Source organism: Cotesia glomerata, unplaced genomic scaffold, assembly GCF_020080835.1.
Source record: "Cotesia glomerata isolate CgM1 unplaced genomic scaffold, MPM_Cglom_v2.3 scaffold_80, whole genome shotgun sequence".
In the NCBI taxonomy this organism is placed as follows: Eukaryota; Metazoa; Arthropoda; class Insecta; order Hymenoptera; family Braconidae; genus Cotesia; species Cotesia glomerata.
The window spans coordinates 1-25000 of record NW_025404457.1 but is presented as its reverse complement, the minus strand read 5'-3'; the positions used below and the strand labels follow the sequence as shown (position 1 = coordinate 25000).

General features: G+C 32.0%; 6 protein-coding genes across 6 annotated transcripts; 3 read left to right on the top strand and 3 right to left on the bottom strand.

Annotated features, from left to right (window-relative positions):
• Positions 1 to 1759: 1759 nt before the first annotated feature.
• Positions 1760 to 6237, top strand: LOC123274824 (inositol hexakisphosphate and diphosphoinositol-pentakisphosphate kinase-like; the record flags this gene model as incomplete). Its single annotated transcript, XM_044742560.1, is given in 6 exon segments — positions 1760 to 2980; positions 3117 to 3354; positions 3441 to 3520; positions 4775 to 4886; positions 4991 to 5320; positions 5388 to 6237. Coding segments are annotated over 6 exon segments (2417 nt in total), but the record flags the coding sequence as incomplete, so codon positions are not given.
• Positions 6238 to 6380: 143 nt separating this feature from the next.
• LOC123274826 (histone H2B) lies at positions 6381 to 6848 on the bottom strand. Its single transcript, XM_044742562.1, has one exon. It carries the CDS (start codon positions 6799 to 6801, stop codon positions 6427 to 6429), a length of 375 nt encoding a protein of 124 aa, XP_044598497.1. The 5' UTR covers positions 6802 to 6848; the 3' UTR covers positions 6381 to 6426.
• Positions 6849 to 7151: 303 nt separating this feature from the next.
• On the top strand, positions 7152 to 7588 carry LOC123274825 (histone H2A). Its single transcript, XM_044742561.1, has one exon. It carries the CDS (start codon positions 7211 to 7213, stop codon positions 7586 to 7588), a length of 378 nt encoding a protein of 125 aa, XP_044598496.1. The 5' UTR covers positions 7152 to 7210.
• Positions 7589 to 20409: 12821 nt separating this feature from the next.
• LOC123274828 (histone H3) lies at positions 20410 to 20900 on the bottom strand. Its single transcript, XM_044742565.1, has one exon. The coding sequence runs from the start codon at positions 20863 to 20865 to the stop codon at positions 20455 to 20457; it is 411 nt and encodes a 136-aa protein (XP_044598500.1). The 5' UTR covers positions 20866 to 20900; the 3' UTR covers positions 20410 to 20454.
• Positions 20901 to 21066: 166 nt separating this feature from the next.
• On the top strand, positions 21067 to 21647 carry LOC123274829 (histone H4). Its single transcript, XM_044742566.1, has one exon. It carries the CDS (start codon positions 21290 to 21292, stop codon positions 21599 to 21601), a length of 312 nt encoding a protein of 103 aa, XP_044598501.1. The 5' UTR covers positions 21067 to 21289; the 3' UTR covers positions 21602 to 21647.
• A 1967-nt stretch (positions 21648 to 23614) lies between these two features.
• Positions 23615 to 24389, bottom strand: LOC123274827 (histone H1-like). Its single transcript, XM_044742564.1, has one exon. It carries the CDS (start codon positions 24339 to 24341, stop codon positions 23646 to 23648), a length of 696 nt encoding a protein of 231 aa, XP_044598499.1. The 5' UTR covers positions 24342 to 24389; the 3' UTR covers positions 23615 to 23645.
• Between the last annotated feature and the right edge of the window lie 611 nt (positions 24390 to 25000).

Below are 25000 nucleotides of genomic sequence, written 5' to 3'. Positions count from 1 at the left end.
TTAAATGGTTGATACAACTATTTAAAATTTTATTTGTGATCCATCCAATGGGTATTTCATTAGAAAAATCCCGTCTATATTGAAAATATTAAATCCCCAATCCTTAGGTTTGATAAAAATAACATCAATAATTAATCAATTAATAATTTTCTGGTCTTCAAGAAATTAATGATTCTGATTTATTTATCACATAATAGCAATTTGAATAAAAAAAAAAATGCTGCAAATTCGCATCGAGTATTGACATTAATTTTTATAATTTATTATAAAATTGATTTTTCATTTCGATGCTTGCTTGGCTTTTGCATGAAAATTGTATGAATAATGTGTGTATGCGTGTAAACTACTAACCTTTCACAAAAAAATCCAAATTAATGAGAATTTATTTTTAAGTTTAAAAATTATTTTTTAATTTAAAAAATCATATTTTAATTTTAAAAATTATATTTTAATTTTTTAAGTTTAATTTTGGTAAATATGCAGCAGTGGCTCCATTGATTCTTTGCCATAAAAAATCGAAAAATTGAATTATCGACTGATTTGTTTTCATTTTTTCTTATGGCACATCACAAAAATTGATAAAATTTTATTTTTATAATTTTTTTTCGTTTGAAAATCAAATTAATGAATAATGATTATTTATTGAAAATTTTCGAAAATCAATTTTTTATTTAAAGAGTATAAAAAACTGAACAAATTAAAAATATAAAGTACAGTAGAACCTCTATAACTCGAACTCCAAGGGAGAGGCAAAAAAATTCGAGTTATAGAGTTTTCGAGTTATAGAGGGTTTCGAGTTAGGCAGTAACTTGTTTCGAGTTAGGGAGATGACAAACAGAAAGGAAAAAGTCAAATACATACACATACAAAAATTCAAGTTACATATATAATCAACATATTTATTCAAAAAACTTATTGGAAAAAGTCAGTAATTCTTTTTTTGCTTTAAATAAAGCTATTCTTTATCTTTAGCTTTTTTTTGACTAATCTTCATTGCTTTGAGCACTCGTAGTTGTCCAGAAAGACTAAGAGTTTTGAGTTTTACACTCATTGCTTATTAATTTTTTCACGGGAAGCTGTCAAAATTAATGTATATTGTAGTGAATTCTAACTAAGTAACAGTATGATAATTTTACAATCGTCAACAGAAAACCTGATGTCATCTAGAAATTCCATTACCATTTCGTAGAACTGGTCATCCTGATAAGATACTTACATACGATAATAATTTGAAATTCGATATAAAGAGGTCCAAGTGTATGTATTCGAGTTATGAAGGGTAAAAATGTACAGAAATAGTTTGTAGGGACTCACTAATTATTTCGACTTATAGAGGGTAAAAATTTAGTACGATGTAGTACGATATCATGACTAAAACATCCATTAATAATTTTTGAAAAAGTTGTGAAATGTAACGTTTTATCTATGATTTAAAAAAGATTCAATATTCTTATATATTTTAGTGAAGAAATTATTTTCAAATTTTATTCATAAATCCACCGCGAAGAAAAACAAAACTTGAATAAGTTAATTTTTCGATTTTCCATCGTCAAAAATAAGCAATGTGCCACTTCCGCATAAATACTTCAATCTTGAATTAATATAAATTTATTTTTATTATTAAAAATTTTAGATTTGTTTACGTATTCATAAATTTTTATTTTTACTTTTTGGGTGATGGTAAAATAAAATTCTATTTCTTTCTCTTTTTGTTCTTTGTTTTTCTTTTCTTTTATTTTTTTAAAACTCCTCAACCTAGACGGGAACTCCCGGAAAAATTGGTCAACTCGGTCGATAAAAAATCGTATTGCTACTACACCGTCAACATACTACCATAAAAACCCAACGCCCTCAATAAAGCAGTCGCGAAATTTACTGGGAGTCCCAGTGATATTACCTCACACATTAAGCTCGCCGGATTTACCAGCGCCATTAAAAGCCTCTCTAGATGACCATTCAGGACCTTTGATAACCCTCCACAATACAAGTCTTGGTTCACCGAGTTTGAAATCACCAGCAGCTAAAATAGTTGAGGAACCAATAATGCATCAACACAAACGTACTGCTAGATCACAATCAACGTTAGTACTTCCCCGATTGGATGTACCACCGGGTGAGTTGTTAAAACTTCATCATGATCATCATGATAATCACCAGGACCTACATCAGTTCCCAAGTGTTAAAAAAACAAAACGTTCGCGATCACTATCACCGTGTCAACTTCTACAATGCCACTGTTACAATTGCAATGTCTCTGAATTAATTCATCAAGATTTGAGTCCCTCTGAGCGTATTAACTTGCATACATATTTCAATCGTTCATTATCTCGAAAATTTACCAATTGTTCGTGTTATAAATTAAACAATATTAATCTAAATGACGATGTTGATAATTATGTTAAAAAAATAATCACTATTGACAGTAACAATGCCGAAGAAATAGATAATAACAAAAAATTAAAACTATACCGTAAAAATTCATTACCCGTGTCAATAACGACCGAGTCGACTAAGCATGTAAATCCCATAAACTTTAATTGTAAATCACTCCTGTATGATAATAATGATAATGATGAATGTTATGATACGAGTGTTTCAATGGCAAATATTAGTGACTGCTCGCACGATACTGTTATTAAAAAAAAAACCACTATTACTACTATCACTGCTACTATTTCAACAAAAACTATTACTACTGGAACAACAGTAATTAAATCCTTGTCCAAGTTCCAAACGCAACGATCCTTATCGTCCCCAGACACACGACCTACGATCATTCAACCTAACCCTACCTGCACAGCAAGGCGCCATCGTCACAGTATCTCCGGGCAGATGAGTTATTTAAAGCTGTTGGGATACAATGTCAACAAAAAACTTACCGGATCAGCTAATAGTCTATTCAGTACTGCGGTAATCAGTGGTTCCTCTAGCGCGCCCAATCTTAAAGACATGGTACCAGCGCATGCTTCTGCGGTGGCTGGTAATCCATTTTTTTATATCAACATTCTTTAAAAAGGATGCAAAATAGCCAATTTTTAATATCTATTTTGGTCCTTTCCGATCACTTTGATAGTATTGATAGTAATTAATTTTCAACGATTATTTTGCGTGACTAGCTATTGAAGGATTTGGTGGAGTCCCACCTATAAGACCACTTGAAACTTTGCACAACGCGTTGTCATTACGGCAGCTTGATTCATTTTTGGAAATGATGGCTAGCTCCTTATTTCGTACGCCCGCGTCTTCTCCGCCGAAAATTTCATCTCCAGGTACTCATCCGCATTCATTGGTTCCTGGTCTTGCAATCGATGCTATCAACAAAGATTACCGTCCTGGAGATTTAGAACCCGTGCGGTATGCTTTTACAATCTTGGCTCTGCTTTTTAATGATAAATCAAATTTAAAAAATATCAATGAAATAAACATTTTTTATATTACAGATTTATTAGTCCTGGTTATAAAGGGCAAGATAATGAAACAACTGATCATCGCAATATTTCATCACCAACTAGCCCAAATAGTAAAAACAATTTATTTGTTAAGGAAAATTTTTATATTGGAACGAAGTTTTTTAATCATAATTTTTAGATTTAGATTTAAGATTCAAAGATGATTATTGATTTAATATGCATATATAAAACAATTATTCCCAATTTTTATACAATAATCAAAAGGACGATTGAAGTGGAAAACCTGAAAAAGACAGAGAATTTTAAATGTCTGGAATAGTCAAGGAATTTTGTAGTCAATTTTTCATAAATTTTTAATAGGCAAACAAAATTAAATCTTGAAAACTCGTGATGATAAAAATCAAGAACTTTTTTTTTTATTTATAATTATTCTTTCAATATAATAATCAGCTGTACGATAAATGATAGTTATTATTTTATATTATTTGAATTCTATAATTTTCATTTTCTCCAGCTTGTTAGACATAACAATTACAAATATTGTAGAATTAATTAATTAGCAAAGTTAATATTAATTTTTACATTATTTGCTGTATTTTATAGAAATATGAATACTTTATTTAATTGAATTTAATTTTTTAACAAAACAAAAATCTGTAAAAAGATTAATTCTATAAATCCATAGTCACAAACATTTTATGCAATTTTTCATAGTGTTTTAAAATCGTGATGAAAATTTTATTTTGCAATATAATTTAAAAATTGAATATCTGTTCAATAATCAATTTTCAGTAGATCTTGAAATTTTGTTTAAAGTTAAGGAAAAGTCAGAAAATTTCACGTTTTTAATCGTCACCCTGATAGTACTATGGTTTTATTTCCAGTCTTGAGGCGTACACAGTTATGAATTTTCAGTAAAGCGTTTTATGCATTATTTATCAATTTAAGATATCATGAAGAGTGGGAAAAAAATTATAGAAAAACTCAGAATAGTATTTACCAAGAAGAAAAAAAAAGTAAATTCATTACATAGGTTTCATCATTTTATTTCGTGATAACTTCTATTTACAATAAGTATTGAGATCTGTTAATTTACATACGTTTGCTAATAGTCCTAGATTTAATTTTTTATTATAGAACTTCATCATAGCAACAATTGTTTTAGTAATAGTACTGTGACAACAATTTTCATTGCAAAAGTTACCATGGATTTCAAACTTGATTATTCTTAATTATTGATTAATTTTACTGTGCTTGTAATTCAATTTTTAATACATAGTAAAAGAAACTTCGTTCCAACCGTGTGTTCTGCGATACCTGTCATTTATATATTTATTCTCGTAATTAATTAAATTTGATTGCAGGTTTAGGATGGAGTAGCGGTCCTCAATCATTTCTATCATCGGAACCATCATCGCCAGCTCCAACTTCTGCCGGAGGAAGTAGCATGTCTATGAGTTTGATCAGCAATGATGGGTGATTATTAATTATAATTATATCTAATGAACTGTAGTCGATTCAGATTTATATTTGTTCAGAATTTTTGATTGTTTTTTTTTTAATTTTTTCTTTTTAAATAGTCAAGGGTTTGCCGGTCCAACTTATTCCACGACTCCATGCATCGAAATGAATTTCAATGATTTTTGTAGGACGATTGATCAGGACAATCGTGAAGGACGCGGTAGTATTTCTTACACTGACTATTACAGCAACGAAGACGGTATTATTAGAAGAGTAACGCCTAAAGATAAAGATAAGGATGGAGGCTTGCAAGATCCAATGGATGATGAAGAAGACCATACGTTGACACTCAGGCAAAACGAGGAACAGAAAAAGCAAGATGTTAAGTCTCTTTTTGATCAGAAAGAGAGCTTGGTGAAACCCGGAAGCAGCTTTAAAAAAATTGGAAGGTTTGTAAACGATTTTTTTTTGTTTTAGTTTTTGATTTAATTATATTGAATGATATTTAATTTTTAGATTTCGAGTCGAAAGTATGGAGATAGCTGATGAGGACGTACGAATCAAAGAAACAGAATCGAAGAGGCCAGATGAACTAAAGAAATCTAAAATAATTCCTAAAGTAAAAAAAGGAAAATTAATATCACGATCCCAAAGTGTTTCTAATGCACAGATTGATAATATTATGGGAAATATTACGGAAGTTGATCGAGAAACAAGTCATTATTCATCAACTTCATCTATGAAAGTCGGATCATTTTCAATCCCTTTGGACAAGGACTTGAGTGACTGGAAGAACCCTGAATTACAAACAGAAGTATCACCGTCGGTGTCATTACCTTCACCTGCGATTACAATTAAACAAGAAGAGCCGATTGTCGTTGTAGCTAATTCAATGGAAGATAAATCTAGGTTTACAATTGGATTTGAAGTAGATGACAACAGCAAAGATTGAAGTTTAACAGCAAAGATTTATGTATAATAAGTAGGCAGTGGTTGGAATTTAAACAATGAATTTTGCCTTTCTAGTTTATTCGCAAGCTTTTTAATATAATTATAATCGATTGAAAACATTCAGATACTTAAATTTGTTTATTTATTGGAAAATAATTTCAGCGTCTCTTTTAAAAGTTTAAGAGATATTTTTGCTAATGAATTAATTTGAATTTATGAAATAAATACATTCCTGTTTTGACGATGTAACTCTAAAATGGTACCTGGGTAAAAAACATTTTATCAATGAAATGAAGATTATTCTAGTATTAGTAAGGATTCGTGTACAATTGGAAAATATGTATTATATTTGTAGAGTAATGTTAGAATGGAACTGTATAATATTATTAATAATAAATGTGAGCTAATACATGAACTTGAACGTTGTATTATAATTTGCCTCCTGTGGGTGGTTGGTAATATAAATAGCAATAAAATTAGTTCTAATGCAAACGAAGCATTAAACCTTGATTTTGAATTTAAGAAAACTTGAGTTATACGTATTGAAAGATTTGGTGGCCCTGAAAAGGGCCGTTTGGTTTAGTAATAGTCATGAATGACGAATTTATTTGGAGCTGGTGTACTTAGTGACGGCTTTGGTTCCTTCACTGACGGCGTGTTTAGCCAATTCACCTGGCAACAGAAGACGGACAGCGGTTTGAATTTCCCGGGAGGTAATAGTGGAACGCTTGTTGTAGTGAGCGAGTCTAGAAGCTTCAGCAGCGATACGTTCGAAGATATCATTGACGAAGCTGTTCATGATGCTCATGGCTTTGGAGGAAACACCGGTGTCAGGATGAACTTGTTTCAGCACCTTGTAGATGTAAATGGCGTAACTTTCCTTCCTCTTCTTCTTGCGTCCCTTCTTGTCAGACTTGGTGATATTCTTCTGGGCCTTGCCGGATTTCTTGACGGCTTTTCCGCTGGTCTTTGGCGGCATAATGATAGTCAATAATTATCAAGTACGAGTTTCTGAATAATGAACGATACACGCACGATAGCTAGAGATCAACTGTTGTGTTGCACGTTTAATAGTTTGTATTTAAAAGAGAAAAGAAGGAAATTGACCATCTGTGAAACATGATTGTGGAAGAGGGGGAGAGAGTATACGCGTTCTCATTTGCCCGCGTGCTTCGACAAAAAACATGAACAATAGTAACGCCTATCGGAACCTGCGGACGAATGATATTAGAGTTATTTTCCTCCACTTCTTTGCGTGCCGTTCACTTTTTCCGCATGCTCCTATCGAAAATCCACTTAAGCGTTGGTACGGCATTTTTCTTCTTAAATCCGTAAGAGTTCGCTCTGATCATTTACTATTATTTTTGTTACTCTTCAAAGTTATCATTATGTCTGGTCGTGGTAAAGGAGGTAAAGCAAAGGGAAAGTCAAAGACCCGCTCAAGCCGTGCTGGTCTTCAATTTCCAGTGGGTCGTATCCATCGTATGTTGAGGAAAGGAAACTATGCTGAACGTGTTGGGGCTGGTGCTCCAGTATACCTCGCCGCTGTCATGGAATACTTAGCCGCTGAAGTTCTGGAATTGGCTGGAAACGCCGCTCGTGACAACAAGAAGTCCAGAATTATCCCACGTCATCTACAGCTCGCTATCCGTAATGACGAGGAATTGAACAAACTTCTATCTGGAGTTACCATTGCTCAAGGAGGTGTATTACCTAACATCCAGGCTGTTCTTTTACCCAAAAAGACCGAGAAAAGCAGCTCTTAAATCATCTTTGCCCTATAGAATACAACGGCCCTTTTCAGGGCCACAAAATTTTTCTCAACGTAAAACCTTTCATAATTTAATCCACGTTGATCTTATCAGTGAATAAATGATCAGATCTCATTCAAGCTAGTAATTATACACAAACATTTTATAATAAACTAATAATAAAGATATTTAATGCTCGCGTCAGCCATTTTGATTTCTCGTTAAATATCTGGCTTATCAATTGTTCAGTAATCGTCATCTGATAACTTATTTTTTTATTAGATTTTGGTTGAAGTAGTCTTGGGCCTAACCGGTCACCACAGAGAGCACTCAATTTAGTTCATAATCCAAGGATGAACTAGTTCTCTCTATTAGTTCATTAGTTCTTGTTTTGAAATAATTTAGTAAGAACAATAAATAAAAAATAAAATATAGTTATGATTATTGCAAGTTCTGTTTATTTTTATTTAAAAAGTTTAAAGTATTACATGAAAAGTTCACACGTCTATTTATGTAATATAAGATTTTTTTATTCAAATAATGAAAAATAAAATAATTTATATTACTAATTAGTCAACAACTAGTCTCGTTCTTAGTATAATAGGTAATCATATTACAATACTAGAAAAGTACGAATTTACAATTAAAGTTAACATTTTTTTTTATGGCATATAAAATCTTTTTCTTAAATAAAAATGAAAAGATAAAATAATTTATGTTAATAATTAGACAACAATTGGTTTTGTTCCTATTATAATACGTAATCACATTACAATACTTAAAAAGTGCGAATTTTTACAATAAAAGTTCTCACTTCTATTTATGGCACATAAGATCTGTTAAACAAATAATAATGATGATGAAATAAAAAAAAAAATTCATTTATATTAATAATTAGATAAGAACCTGACTTGTTCATAGTATCAGATTAAAAATTTCACGATAGTCATTACACGTTAGGAACTTTGAAGAGTATTTTTTACATATTACTATGTAAAAATAAGAGTGTCGAACTTAATTTGGTTTCAATAATTTGCCACTGTCTTGTAAAGTGGACGCTAAAAGAAATATAAAAAGAACTAAGAGCGGGATTATCAATGAACTAGTTCGCATAGTTCACCTAAAGGAGCGCTCTTCCCACCTAGGTCGTTAGCTCGTTCGCGAACTACCCAAGACTACTTTGAACTTTGGACGGCTGTGTTACAGGTCTACTCATAAAATCTCTACTCACAGCCATCAACGACATCTGCACTCAATTACATTTTTATTCAAAATTATCTTCATTCAGTCACAACTTTATTCATTTAAATCTTTACTCTGATTCAACTTTATTCAATATTATTTGCCTTCAGGTAGAACTTTAATCAGTTACAACCTTACTCAAATTCAACAGTAGTCAATTACAACTTTGCTCAGTTTCAATTGTATTCATTTTTAAGTCTATTCACAGAATTTTTAACTCAGTTACATCTTTATTCACAAAGAATTTATTCACTTACATTTGTAATCATTTACAAGTGTACTCACGTTCATCTCTACTCACAAATTTATGGTTAATTGATAAAGTAAAAATTCGTGAGTAGAGATGAACTTGAGTACTGTTGTAAATAATTACAAATGTAAGTGAATCACAAGTTCGAATTTCTCATTAAAACTTCATAATTAAGAATAAAATATAAATTAATTCAATTAAATTTATGTTAAAATATGTACTTATATATGTGTTCTTAAAAATTATACTTAAAAAATATATACATGAAAAATTAACAGAAAAAATTTTTTTTTCGTTTATTTATAATTTCCATTTTTTTTTTTATTATTATTACAAAAACATAACATAAATTTTTCTTTTGAATACTTAAAATTTAATTTACAATAATCTTGGTCTTTTAATAGTTTTTTCAATATTGGCAACTTTTGTGAACTTGGTATTTCATAACCCCACACTGATAGAAGGATTTGTTTATAGTTAAAAATATTTGTTAATATTTAACAAATCATTTATTAGAGACCACTTTTTAGTCCTTAACAAATATTTCTTAGTATTTAAAAAGATTTATTAATATTTAATAAATGAATATCTGATTTATTAAATACAAACAAAACATTTTAAATACTAAGAAATATTTGTTTGATACTAAAAAATGGTCTCTAATAAGTGATTTGTTAACTATTAACAAATATTTTTTTAATACAAATAAATCCTTCTATCAGTGCATGGTAATGTGTCTGTACTATTTTTGAGAAGTTGACGTTTGTCATCTTCCCAACTTAAAGCTAATTTCGTCTAAAGAAGTGTATTTACTTCATGATTTCTACTTTTTATAACATATTCATCTTTTTTTACTCTTATATTATCGAATAGACATTGTTTATAATCATCAAACGTTATAGTTCCGAAAGTTGATTTTTTGACACCTCTTGCTCGCATTTTAACCGTATCATCTTTTATTTCTTCATCAGACTCATATGCTTGAATTTGATCTTCTTCAGATTTATATATTTAAAATGCGTAAAGTTTTGCTCTTAATCCAACAAATTCTAACATAATTTTACCATTGTTTTCATCTTTCATTAATCCTAAGACTTTTTTATTTACTAACGAAATATTGTAAATATTATTTGGTGGATAGTCAGAGGTATCAAACTTTGCAATATCACGTTTGATGATTTCATATATATTAGGTACAGTAAAGTGATAAATTAGACTATCTGTATCTGTATACATTAAATGAGAATCGTCATTTTTAAAATTTTTCTTTACGTAATTATAGTGAAAGTAACATCGTAACATTTGTCTTGAGAATTTATAATTTTTTTTTCGCAAATATAACAAATATTTGCCTGTTTATGTTCTTCTAATTGTTGTTTAGTCAAAGGTTTCATAGGTATTGGATTTTTTAAATATGAATCTACTTCAATTGCAAAATTTTTAAGTTTACCCACAAACCAATCAATGCAATTTTCTGAACGATTAATTTCAAATCTAGATAATTTATTATCATAATTACAAAAGCGGTAAAATGCAATGCTATGAGGAATATGAATATCTGTATCATCATCGGTGGGTGTCAGTGTACATTCTAGATCTGCATAAATAACAAATGGTACAGTATCCTTTCTGTAGTGAAGGTGAAAAGTGAAAAGTGAAAGGTGAAAAGTTTGGGTATCTTTTTGCTAGAAATTCAACAACATAATTTTGAAACTTGGGTGACGGATCATTAAAAATACTTGTATTTGGCTTGTAATTTTTCCAATACATATTCGTTCTTTCAACAATATCTAAGTAGTGTTTCTTATCATTCTGTGTTACTACAGAATCTTGAGGATCTTTTTTGAATAATAATTCCAATAAACCATGAGTCATAGGATAAACTTTGTCTTGAACATTAATTTCATCATTGTTGAAATAAATATTTGAGTTTCCAATGTACATTGCTTTATTTTTTTTGCGAACACCATACCTGAAATCATTCTCTTTGTGATTTCGATTTAATTTTTGTATGTAAGTTTTTAATAAACAATCAGTTTTGATAGGACTCCTTGAAGCTAGTGGTTCTGTGGATCGATGTTGTCTGCTGCCATTAATGAAACTTTCATCATCAGAGATCAGACTACCAAAGTCATCTGGTTGTTGGTCTGAGTTTTCATTTTTCGTTTCTTCTTCTTTCATCTCTTTTTTTATATTTTCTTGTTTATTTTCGCCCTGATGATTCAATAAGAGTTTTCAATGGTGTGACTATCGGTTTGAACATTTCATCCATGGCTTTTTCGGCTGTATCTCTTCCTAACTTCAAGAGTTTATGTTAGCGTCGGATTGCATTACTTGCCTGAGATATTTGATGTAAAACATCCTTTTGTTTTAAAATGTCCTCCGACTTCATGCTGATTTAACAAGCTACTTAACATGTAGGACTAATATTTGTCCGATACAGGTTAATTTATACTAATGAAACAGTCAAAACCCTTACGATACCTCCCATCATTCAATTCACTGTCTTTGTCAATCACTACAAAGCCATATTTATTATCATTCCGACACGCTGAGCATAAGTCCTTGAAAGTATTGTATTGCATGTCAGTATTTACATGATTATTATAAATGTGTTTTAAATTCATTTCATCTTGTCGAAATATAACTAAAAAATTAATATTGTCATGAATCAGATGTTTGGGAATGCGTGTATATGTTTGACAAAGATAAAAACTATCGACATTTTTATGTCTACCCATACAGAAATAGGCTTTTATATGATCCTGTTTTTCACATGTTACATCATCAAATATCATTAATGAGTTGGGTTTAGCATCTTCAGGTTTTTTTACATCTCCATGCTCATTGAAAGGAAAGAATCCAATGCCTTCTATAGGTTTCAAAAGTGACTCTAAAAACTTATATTTTGGCTGTTCAAGGGATTTTGAGTAGAGGTAAATATTATCAAATCTCAATCCATTTGGATGTATAATGATGGATAACAAAGCATTAGTCTTTCCACAATTTGATGGACCACAAAACACTGCACGTATACTGTTGGGTAACAGAGAACCGTGTCTTTTAACTTTTTTCAATCCAGTATCTTGAACTATTTGATCAAAATTGGTCACTGGTAATTTAGCTGGTCGATGTTGGAACTTCATGTTTACCACTCACAGCAGTATCATCAACTCTTTGATTTTTGCTATAAGTATAGGCTTTTATACGATTTTTTTATTAGTCATTATGCTACTGTGATGGAGCATAGACGTGTCAAAGGTAAAGGTTTAGTTAATAGAATTATTAATAAACTCCCATTTGAATTACATATACCTGGCTATCAATACTGTGGACCTGGCACAAAATTAGCTAAAAGGTTAGCTCGTGGTGATCCTGGTATTAATCAATTGGATGCAGCGTGCAAAGAACACGATATAGCTTACTCGAATAATCGTAAAAACTAAGAAGCACGTCACGAGGCTGACAAAGTACTTGCTGAAAAAGCGTGGCAAAGAGTTCAATCAAAAGACGCTGGTATTGGTGAAAAAGCCGCCGCTTGGAGTGTTAATAAAATTATGAAGCTAAAGAGACGATTTGGAATGGATTTGAAGAGCAAGAAGAAGAAGACTGGTGTTAGAAAAAGAAAATCAAACGTGAAAAGTATTGGTAAAAAGAAAAAGATGAATAAGAAGGTAGCACTGAGGAAAATTGTAGGAGAGGCTAAAAAATCTATGACAACTAGTGGTGATCCAATTAAAACGGCAATGATTGGTGCACGTCAGTCAGTTAAAAAATCAGGTGGAAGAAAAACCATTATTTCCATTATTTGCAGGTCTTTCAGCAACCGGTGCTCTTGCAGGTGGAGCTGCAGCTATTGCAAAAGCTGTAAATAGTGCAAGTGCAGCTAAAAATCAACTAGCAGAGAGTAAGAGACATAATGCAAAAATGGAAGAAATTGCTATTGGTAAAGGATTATACTTCAGACCTTACAGACGTGGAATGGGTTTATATTTGAGACCTTATCCTAAAGGTAAAGGAGTGTCAAAAAACAAGTAGAGCTACCACACCGAGCACTTACAAATAAGGATATATTAAAGTATATCAGAGAATTGAAAATTCCAAATTTTAGAGGAGTTTTCATGAGAAACGATTTACCAAAAACTGGTCCTAAAAGAAATGAATCAGCGATAGTAAACTTAGATGACAAATATGGACCTGGTACCCACTGGGTATGTAACAAAAAGATTGGTAATAATGTAAATTATTTTGATAGTTTTGGAAATTTACAACCACCACAAGAAATTGTGGATTATCTCGGTGTTGGTAGCATAAAATATAATCGCAAACAATATCAAAATTTCAATACAATTATATGCGGACATTTATGTCTTAAATTTCTCTCTGGAGAACTATAAATTCATGGAAATTACGCTTGAGTTAACAGTCATGGCTGAGTCATTTACATTAACACTTACAGGATCATCATTAGTGTTGGAGGCTAATTATTTCCCTCCTATTGAATTATCACCAGACAAAAATTATGTATTAGGACTTGTAGAGTTGCTTACATTTAATTCAATACCCAATATTGATATTGGTGCTAATAAATTCTACGTGACATATCCGCAAGATGGTGTTATTAATCGAAGACCTTATGATGATGATAGCAATGATGTGAATGCATATCATACTATAATGTTGGTGGTGGGGGAAAAAAAGTTGTGAAAAATAATAATGGAAAAAGAGCCAAAAGAAATGTATCGATTATTACAAGGATTGATGATGATTGTAATATACCACAAACTATTGAAATATCATCAAAACCAAAGACTATAGCGTTAAATTTACCAACTGGAAGTTATGAAATTGAAGATATTGAAACATATATACGTAAATAATTGCCAAAACTCAGCTTAAAATTAAAAGCGAATAATAATGAGTTGAAAAGTGAAATTAAATGTGACCAAAATTTATAGATTTTGAACCAAAAGACTCTATAGGACAATTATTAGGGCTTACAGATCGTCAACTTGAGCCTCATAAAACTCATTCATCAAATTTACCTGTTGCTATACTTAAGCCTAATGTACTAAGAGTTGAGTGTAATATTACATCAAACGCGTATATAAACGATCGGAGAGTGCATACTACTCATGAATTCTTTCCTAGCGTGCCACCAGGATTTAAGATTGTGGAAGTGCCATCTCACGTCATTTACCTTCCAATACTCACAAAGGCTATACACAATATAAGACTGCACATAGTTGATCAGGATGGAAAATTAGTAAATTTTAGAGGTGAAACTATAACAATCAGACTTCACGTGAAAAGTTTATAAATTATGGGAATAGTTTTCGAGACAAAAAGTGGTGCCGGATATAAAAAGACATTACCATGGATGAAATTTACGTCAGCGGATACATCGCAGACCATTAACACAACAGAACGCTCAGTTTCTAAAAACTCTCGGACTAAAATTACGCGGAAAATCTACAAAATAAAAATAAATTGCTGCTGTCTAGCTTGTGTTATACCAAAACGTGACTCTTGAGAACTCTCTATAAATTTGATTGTAATTTTATTATTCATTCATTGATCGATGTGTCTTCGTAATGTCAAGTAATAAAGCTTCAGAAAATCTCAAAAAATACTTGGAAAGTCAACAGCGTGCATCCGGTACAGATTTTAAAAAGTATTCTAAGTATTACACATCAAGCTATATAAAAGGCGGTACTGTATACAAAGGCTCACCGTCTGGAGATAAGTACGGAGTAATAGGAGATAAACGCTATAAATAATGACGGAAATTTTAAATATTCAACGACCAATCATATTTGATGACTCTATAGCTCATTGTGAGGTGCATGCGCATCAACCGTATGCGTCATCAACACTAAACAACAACGATGAAGTAAGGATAACAATTCAAAATCAAAACTTGTGTATACTTCCAAGCAAAAGTGTACTACATATCACCGGTAAATTTACGAACAATGATTACAGCTGTTGCCGATACAACTAAATTTGTAAACATGGGAATAGCTCATATGATCAAAGAGTTTCGGCTATTGATAAATGGAGTTGAAGTGGGTCGGAATAACAATGTTGGTATAACTAGTTTAATGAAAGGATATTTATCATTTAGCCCAAATCAATTGAGTACTTTGGAAAATGCCGGCTGGTTGATGGATAATGAGGTTAAGTTTACCGATAATGCAGGAAACTTTGACTTTATCATTCCACTTAATATTTTAAGTGGTTTTGCTGAAGATTATCTTAAAGTTTTGATGAATGTTCAACTTGAGATAATTCTAACGATATCAAACAGGGATATAAATTCTTACATACAAACAAATGCTGCTGCTGCTGCTGCTGCTGAAGGAGTAAAAATCACACTTCAAAAAATTGAATGGATTGTACCATACATAACCCCAGCAGATAAGGAAAAAATTCAAACTTTGAATTACATCGCCAGTGATCCTGCTATACCAATAAGTTTTCGGACTTGGGAATTGTATGAGTATCCTCTGTTACCTGCAACTTCAAAACATATTTGGGCAGTCAAAACCTCAACTCAGCTTGAAAAGCCACGTTACGTTGTTCTTGGATTCCAAACAGCATAGAAAAATCATGCTCGGAAAGATGCTAGCAAATTTGATCACTGCAATTTACGGAACATCAAATTATTTTTAAATTCACAAAGTTATCCCTATGGTGACTTGAATTTAGATATACCTCACAACCAGTATGCTTTATTATATCATATGTACACAGACTTTCAAACATCATACTATAACAAAGAAGCCGAACCGCTCCTATCGAAAAAGAAATTTTTGGATCAAGCACCACTGTGTGTAATTGATTGCTCTAAGCAGAACGAAGCTATAAAATCTGGACCAGTAGACATTCGACTGAAATTTGAATCAGTTGATCAGTTTGCAGCCAACACAACAGCATACTATTTAATTATTCACGATCGTATCATTGAATACAATCCTATGAGCAGCACGGTCTGTAAATTAGTCTAAAAGAATGGTTGTTACTTTCAATCTAACACCAACTGTGCATTATATGCATGTTTGGAAATATGCATATAAAAATGCAAGAAAGGGGGAGTGGGAACAGGCTGCGAGAGACAGAGACAGATTTAAAAACAGAATTTTAAAAACCAGTGAAAAATTGGATCCAATATTAAATAAAAAATTATCACAAATAAAACTTTCCAAGTAAATGTATAATGTTTAAGATAATAATAATATATATATGTATCAAATGAAATTTTTATTGATAAATAAAAAAATTTTTTTTATAAAATATGCACATTATTATTTCAATACACATGTTTCCTTATACTATAAGTAGAATATACAAAATATTTTAAATATAAGTGGAATAATACAAAACATTTTCTTTTAACTTATTTCTCTAAATTACATTGTAAGCAAAATTTTCGATATGGATATAAATATATACCGGATATTTCCCAATCAGCACCAGTTATAGAATAATATCGCTTGCAGAATGAATATTCTTTGATTTCTTCATTGTGTTTTAGATGTTCTGGTAATTTATCCCAAATGAAGAGTATTTCTCTTTTGGCGAAGTGAAGTAAAAAGTGTGAATCCAGGCAGGCCAGATCTCGAGGATGCATCTTTTGTAGAGTGGTCAATTGATTGAAAAGTTGAACTGATTTGTTGTAGCTGGGTTGACAACCATAAAATTTTAAATACCATAATTTGAGTTGTTGAACGTTTTGAAATGCACAAGCTTTTAAATAGGCAGTTGAAGTGTGCACTGCAGATGGACACTTGAAACGTGTAAATTGAATGTTATCAATTAGATAATGACGCAACAGATGGATCATCAATTAATTTTTCAAGCCATTCTTTCTTTTGTTCACCGTCAACATATAAATAGCTCAAATAATACTTTAAATTATTAAAAATTCCCCCAAGTATATTATACGCAGTTTTACCGACATCCCAGCTAATTCCATGACGACGTCCATTATAGTCGAAATTTTGCTTAATAACAGATGCACTAGTAATCGTCATTGGAGGCTTAAATAAATGATAGTCACACTTATAAACGCCGTTGAATTTATATTCATTAGTAATCTTGGTGACACAAAATTCATTGACTGTAAATGAATCGTTTGGCATAATATAACCGGTAAAATCAATTAAGTATTCCATATTTCACTTTTTTTTTAACTAGCAAATTAAAGAATTATAAGTTTAGCTTCAATTGGTGGACTATCCGGATCGTCTTCAGAATATTTATAGCTTATAAATAAAAATTTTTTAAATCGAGAATATGTTACTTTAACTTTTCTATTATCAATAATTTCTTCTTCCATCAAACTAACAACGCTGTCTATGGAAATATCAAATTCACTAAAAGATTCTCGAGATGTTTCACTAGAAGCTTCACTAGGAGCTTCACTAGAAGCTTCACTATCACTGGATGAAACACTTACTTCATCGAACTCGATTTGCGCAGAATGATCACATAAATCGTCGCATGAGTGAAGTCTGAAATAAATTTAAATTCTTAGGAACAAAAATACGTAAATTTTAAGTATAATTAATGATTAAAAAAATTACCTCAATCGTTTACGATTCATTGTAGGGTTACTGTTGAACGATACGTAATTCAAGTTTTTGGAACTTCTGTGTAATTTTTAACAGTTTTTGGTTTAAATTAAGTTTATCCATACAGTTTGAATAAGATACTTTTGTATACGCAGTTTTAAGTAAGTCGTCAATTAGATTTAGTTTATCCACACAATGTGAACAAGATACTTTTGTATACGTAGTTTTACGTAAGTTGCCAGTTATTTCTATTAGTTTCTTGGTTATTTCAAGTCTTTTAGCACAATTCGAACAGTTCACTTTTTCGCGAGCAGCTTTAATCACCTCTAAATTTTTATGCAAATCAATAATTTTCCCAACAAATATCCCGACATCCTCAGGTGGAATGTCGACAAAATAACTTTATGTTAAATCGTCGAAATCGTCCCAGTAAGGTGGCTGACTTCTGAGAAAGGCGCGTTCGATATCAGTCAATTTATCCATGGATTATACAACTGATTCAAATGATTGCAAGCAGAGGACTGAAATTTGGAGGCAAGTATAACTCGTCACCAAAGATCCCCTCCCAACGACGCCAAAAACAGGTTTAAACTTGTCGGATGACGTAAAAACATGATGTAATCGAAAGAGGAGGGGTTAAAAAACGTTAAAATTCTCGATGACGACGCTAAAAAACAGGTTCAAACTTGTCGGATGACGTAAAAACATGATGTAATCGAGAGAGGAGGGGCTAAAAACGTTAAAATTAAAAAAACTCTTACCCCCACATCGATAAAACAGAACATCGGTATCAAACCGACTGTTAACAATACCCTGCAGTCGATAACATAGATCACCAGTTGACGTCAAACTATCGACAAAAACTTACCTCAAATCGATAAATAAACTTCAATACCTGCACCTTCATTTCATCCCACCAGAGCGGCGTAAGTATCGAACTTTCTCGCATATACTTATACTACAAGTCATTTGAATATATACAAAATTCATCATCACATCAAATAAGTGCAAATCACATCAACACCAAAGCTGATACACGGCAAAGGTATCAGCTCTGCTGTTGAGATGGTAGCATTATGACCTCAAATAATCGATCAACATATCGATGATAATCCCCCAACAGTCGGTAAAAATCGATCACAAAATCGATGATAATCCTCAACAGTCGATAAAAATCGATGATAATCCCCAACGGTAAAAATCGATCAACAAATCGATGGCAATCCCCAACAGTCAGTAAAAAAAGAACACAAAAAACGACCTTCGATATCGCAGAAACACCAACAACAACCATCGATAAGGCAGAAACCCAAATGTCGGTACTACTGAAATCTACTTTATCGGGGGGGGGGGGTCAAACCCTCCTTGCTTAGCTACTATCCTAAAAGAGGAAAAAATTTCAGTAAAATAAATCTCGACTCCCGGAGTTGTAGCTCCATTATTTATAATTTTAATTTAACGTTGAAAATTGGGCTCCGCGCAGCTGTTTTGGCGCCTAGGCGTCACTGCCGAGCAAAGTATGCAACACAAAATAATTATTTTATAAAATTCAATATTAATTTAAAAATCTGAATAAATTATAGTGTCATCTAGACACTTGAAGGAATATAGCCCCGCCAAAAAATAAAATTTTTAGCTTGATTTTTGTTTAAGTTATTCAATTGTTAATTAACTAATTTTTCGTAGACTTGAGTTTTGATAAAATCTCTTATAAAAGTTTAAAAAATGTGTCTATAAATTTTTTTCCTCTTAGGTGCTCTTGTTATATAAATAATGAACAAGACTGCGTAGTAAAAGTTTATAAAAGTTTTTTCATTTGTTTATAATGATTTTTCAAAGTTATGAAAAATTGAAATATCCGGCTAATGTTATAAAAAAAATTTTTTTTCCTACATTTTTAATTTTGGTTGTTTTTGTATCAACATATTGAGTTTAATAGCTTGGCTAAGAAATTTTTAATGTTAATTGTTTAAAAATTTGTTATAAACAAATAGACAAATTGAATATATTTGAAAAATTTTTTTTTGTCATTTTATTGTCTTAATGACATAATGATTTTAAAAAAAAATTTTTTTCTTAAAAAAATTTTTTAATTGTATATAAATGTTTTTTTCATTTATCCACTATTTAAATTTAAATATTAAGAAATAATTTTTTTTTTTTAAATCATCATTTACAATTCTCAATATAATTATGAAAAAAAATTTTTTTTTTACTTAAACTTTCATTGTTTATTTTATAAACAATTTGTTATAAAAAAATTTCCATTTTCGTTTGATTTTTTTTCCGTTGTTTTAAAAAATTACAAATTCAGCCATGTACATCAAAGTTGTAAAAAAATTTTTTCTCTATATTTTATTGAATTTTAAAACAATTGACCTCATCAAAGTTGAAGCGGTCAACTATTTCATCAACTTATAAATTGTTATAACTTCTAAACTATTGATGATACGGTCTTTGACATTCAAGACGATCTTTTAGACAATTTAATGATTCATATAGTAAATTTCTTATATCCTCGATATCTATTGTGGTTCAATTTTTATAAACATTTGTTTCTAAAAAAATGCATTACTTGAATCTTTAAATAATTATATCTTTTAATCTATTGAAGTTACGGATGGTCACTTAAAACTGTCATATGTATTGCTATTTTAGTTTGAAATATGAATTCATGTGTAATAGACTAAGATTGAAATAAGGAAGTTCAGGTCATGGTAAAACTTTAGGCAACTTGAATAATTTTCATAGTGTGAAAAATTTGGGGCCCTAAAAAGGGCCGTTTGGTTTGAAATACGACGAAGATCAATGACTTAAGCACGTTCTCCTCGGATACGACGAGCCAACTGGATGTCCTTAGGCATGATAGTCACACGCTTGGCGTGAATAGCGCAGAGATTAGTATCCTCAAAGAGACCAACGAGATAAGCTTCGCTGGCTTCTTGAAGAGCCATCACAGCAGAGCTCTGGAATCGCAGATCAGTCTTGAAGTCCTGAGCAATTTCACGTACGAGACGTTGGAAGGGCAATTTACGGATCAACAATTCAGTGCTCTTTTGGTAACGACGAATCTCACGAAGAGCAACAGTTCCCGGACGGTAACGATGGGGCTTCTTGACTCCTCCAGTTGCTGGCGCGCTCTTACGGGCGGCCTTCGTAGCAAGTTGTTTACGAGGCGCTTTGCCCCCGGTAGACTTACGAGCAGTCTGCTTAGTTCTTGCCATTTCAGCTGAGTGAACTGTGGATTACACTTATTACGACGAAACTTGATGAAGAATGATGGTCTTTGCGCTGAAATTTGCCTTTTTCTCATTTTTCCCCCACGCAGCGCAACGTTCGGAACACTTGTTGGGGAAAGACGAAATTTTATCGCTGTGATTGGTTCAGAGTAAAGAGTAGGGCAACACATCATTCTGATTAACACGGTCGATTCGTAGCTATGAAATGGGGTCAAATGAAAGCGATTTCATTGGTTTAAAGCAACGGACAGATGTAAGTGAAACTCGTTTCTCCCGTTCCCTTTCGGCAGAATTCAGTGGAAGGAGCAACTCCAAAAAAAGTGTATAAATATCCCCACTCGAACTGGCAACCAGTATTCTCGACGGTGTTTTCGTTTAATCAACTTACATTTGCTCTCATCAATTCAACATGACTGGTCGTGGTAAGGGAGGAAAAGGATTGGGAAAAGGAGGAGCCAAGCGTCATCGTAAAGTTCTTCGTGATAACATCCAAGGTATCACCAAACCAGCTATCCGTCGTCTGGCTCGTCGTGGTGGAGTCAAGCGTATCTCTGGGCTTATCTACGAAGAGACTCGTGGTGTTCTCAAGGTCTTCCTCGAGAACGTCATTCGTGATGCCGTCACGTACACTGAACACGCCAAAAGAAAGACAGTCACTGCTATGGATGTTGTCTACGCATTGAAACGTCAAGGACGCACTCTCTACGGTTTCGGAGGTTAAATTCATATTCACTCTTCAAAAAATAAACAAAACGGCCCTTTTCAGGGCCACCAAATTTTTTATACTAGGAAATTATTTTCAAGATTATTTTTTGTTTTTACTTAAAGTATTATACCGTACTGCAGTAAATACATCATATATTTATGAATTATATTGAAATCGACCATTAATTTCAAGCCTGGAGACAAATGTCCAAAACCGAAATTCAATAATAATTAACATGCATCTCTGTTATAATGATTTATAAATTAGAGAAATGATCCTAGCTAGTGTGTAAGATCATGAATTTTTCCAAAAAAATAAAATTAGAAAAACAGTTGACACTACAGGCCATCCCTGCAACTTCCCACTAATTTCATACTTAAGCGCTCAAAATTGCATTTACAACGTTTTTGAGCTCAAAAATATAATTTTAGTGTCATTTTGAGCTTTCCGAGCTCAAAAATTGGCAAAAGTTTAATAAAACACTATTTCTTAAATTTTCAAACCACAATTACTTTTGAATGAATAAACCGATTTTCACGCAGTTGGTGGAAATCGACGCAGTTTTTCAGGCCTCAAAGAATTTTCAAGTTTTAATCGATCGAAATAGAAATTTCGATGTAATTCCAAAAAAACATTTTTTTCGGTTTTTTTTCGACAACGATAACTCACGAACGAATCAACCGATTTTGACCGGGATAGCGGCGATTGACGTGGTTTTCTGATTTTAAGAGCTGATTAGTTTTTGAAATTGATCGGTAGAGCCATTTAAAAGTTATTCCAAAAAAACTACATTTGGAAAAATTTTTTTTTGTAGTTTTTTTGACATTTCTCAAAATCTACCGGTTCGAATCGGTCCAAATTGTCTTCAAAATCTAAGTTTGGTCAAACCCTTTCAAATGGCACCAACCGCGATGAAATCGGTCGAGCCGTTTAAAAGTTATGAGAGGTTTACATACGGCCACACACACACACACACACATACATACATACAGACATACGGACATCATCGTGGAAACATTCGGGGAAGCTTCCTAGGACCCCAAAACGTCAACATCCGTTGAAAACTCGATTTTCGAAAAACGGGGTGAAACCAATAACTTCCCAACTTTTGAAAATTTTCAATTTTCTTAGCGGGAAGTTAAAAAAAAAAAAAAAAGAATTTTATTTAAAACTCTGCTTGATACATTATTTAATTATATATTCCAGCAGGGCGTTTTTTCAATTTTCATCCATTTAAGAATAAACGGTAAATCTAAACAGTAGCTTCGCTATTATAAATGCAACAAAAATAATACCGTTCATCTCATTAATAGCGAGGACGATAAGACCTGTATTTATTCATATTTATAATAAATTTTTTATAAAAGATATGATTTATATACCTAAATAGAAAAAAAAAAATAAATAGCTCATTCAAAGAAACTTAGAATTAAGCTATCGAATTTTCCGTTAAGTTGAATTGTAATGTATATCAAAATAAAAATTTTATGACATTCCTCCAACTAACAATCCATCGATTCTTTTTTATGAGAAAATAAATTTTAAATAGATGTAAGGTAAAAGCCCCAATAGATGATCATATACTGGTACATGATCATCTATTGGGGCTTTTACTTTATAAACATTATCAAATATTATATATATATATATATATATATATATATATATATATATATATAATGTAATTTTTTTTAATTGCATAATCTCAGGATTTCTTATTGCTTATTATGAAAGTATAGTTTTAGAAGTTAGTAAAATTGATTCATGTTAAATGTACTATTCTTATTTCGTATATTGAAACTTAGAATTTATAAAAATTTATTTTAGTTCACCTGAAAGACATCATCTGTGATCACTTAATCTTTCAAATTCAAGTAAATTGTAAATTTTGATTATTAAATTCAAGGTTCATCATAAGGTTATTACAAGATTCAAGGTTCTTTAGGACTATTGATAAAATTAAAAATTGAAAAGTATTGTACGTAATGAAAAATTTGGTTGGCCCTGAGAAGGGCCGTTTTTTTATCGTTTTAATAATTAAATTAAAAGATGAGTCAATTTATTTCCTGGCTGAGACTTTCTTGGTTGGACTTCTGACTGCTTTGGGAGCAGCTGCCTTTTTGGGTTTGGGTGCCTTTGGTTTAGCAGTTGGAGCTTTAGTGGCTTTCTTGGCTTTCGGAGAAGCAGAAACTTTAGGCTTAGCTGGAGCTTTGGCCTTCTTCGGTGAAGCTGGTTTCTTAGTGGCGGCTTTTTTCGGTGAAGTGACTTTCTTCACGGAAACTTTAGCTTCACTAATCTTCTTGGCTGCTGGTTTCTTAGCTGGAGCTTTTTTCACCGCAGCAGTTTTCTTTTCACCAGAAGCGGCTTTGGGCTTCGACTTAGCTGCAGCTTTAGCAACTGGAAGTTTGAAGGATCCAGAAGCTCCCTTTCCTTTGGTCTGAACCAAGATACCCTTGGTGACGGCTGCTTTGAGGAACTTCTTGATGAACGGAGCTTGTTTGTCGACGTCGAGCTTGTAGTTAGCAGCGACGTACTTCTTGATGGCTTGAAGAGATGATCCGTTGCGTTCAGCAAGAGCTTTTACGGCAGCAGTGACCATTTCAGAGGTGCTAGGATGAGTCGGCTTGGTAGATGGTTTCTTCGCTTTTGGAGCCTTCTTCGGAGAATCGGTCTTGGCGACAGTTTTCTTCGGAGAGTCGACCTTAGAGACTGCCTTGTCTTCAACTGGAGAAGAAATAACTACGGTGTCAGTCATCGTGGATTACTTCGCAGATTATTACACTTGAATGTTTTATATTATTTACGTTAGTAGAGAATATGACGCTGCCATTATCTCGTGGTAGCCACCAGTAAATGCGCGGACCGCGGAGAGAGACTTACTCATTTCTCGCTTAACTCTTGCCAACAAATTTTACGCAGTGGTGTTAGAACCTTTTGTTTATTTACAGTTTATTCATAATATATCCGATAATTTTACAATAAAAGTTAATTTTTCTTGTAAAAAAATGTTTGAAATTCACTAAAAAAATGTTTTTTTTCAACCATAGGTACATATAATAAGTTTTATTTGACTTTTTCCAAGACATCACACTTCAAAACACCCTAGATGTCTCGATTATATTGTTAATAAACAATTTAATAATAATCAAATTACTTTCAAATTAATTTTTTACAACTCGTTAATGTTCATTGCAACTCAAAAATTTTAAATATTTCGAAAATATTCATGGGTTTTTGACTTATGCCCGTTTAGATTCGACTCTCTTAAGCAAAGACGCGGATTATTGCAGCGTTATTATTATTTCGCGCTATTTGTCTGAAATTACACGAACTGATCATAATAATTTTTCTCAAAGAAATTTTTCGAAGAGTGTATGATTTTTAATAAAAAATAAAAAAAAAAAAACAAGATGG

Excerpts from the sequence above, each read along its gene's own strand:
- LOC123274828 (XM_044742565.1), bottom strand. The coding sequence starts at position 20,865 with ATGGCAAGAACTAAGCAGACTGCTCGTAAGTCTACCGGGGGCAAAGCG.
- LOC123274825 (XM_044742561.1), top strand. The coding sequence starts at position 7,211 with ATGTCTGGTCGTGGTAAAGGAGGTAAAGCAAAGGGAAAGTCAAAGACC.
- LOC123274827 (XM_044742564.1), bottom strand. The coding sequence starts at position 24,341 with ATGACTGACACCGTAGTTATTTCTTCTCCAGTTGAAGACAAGGCAGTC.
- LOC123274829 (XM_044742566.1), top strand. The coding sequence starts at position 21,290 with ATGACTGGTCGTGGTAAGGGAGGAAAAGGATTGGGAAAAGGAGGAGCC.
- LOC123274826 (XM_044742562.1), bottom strand. The coding sequence starts at position 6,801 with ATGCCGCCAAAGACCAGCGGAAAAGCCGTCAAGAAATCCGGCAAGGCC.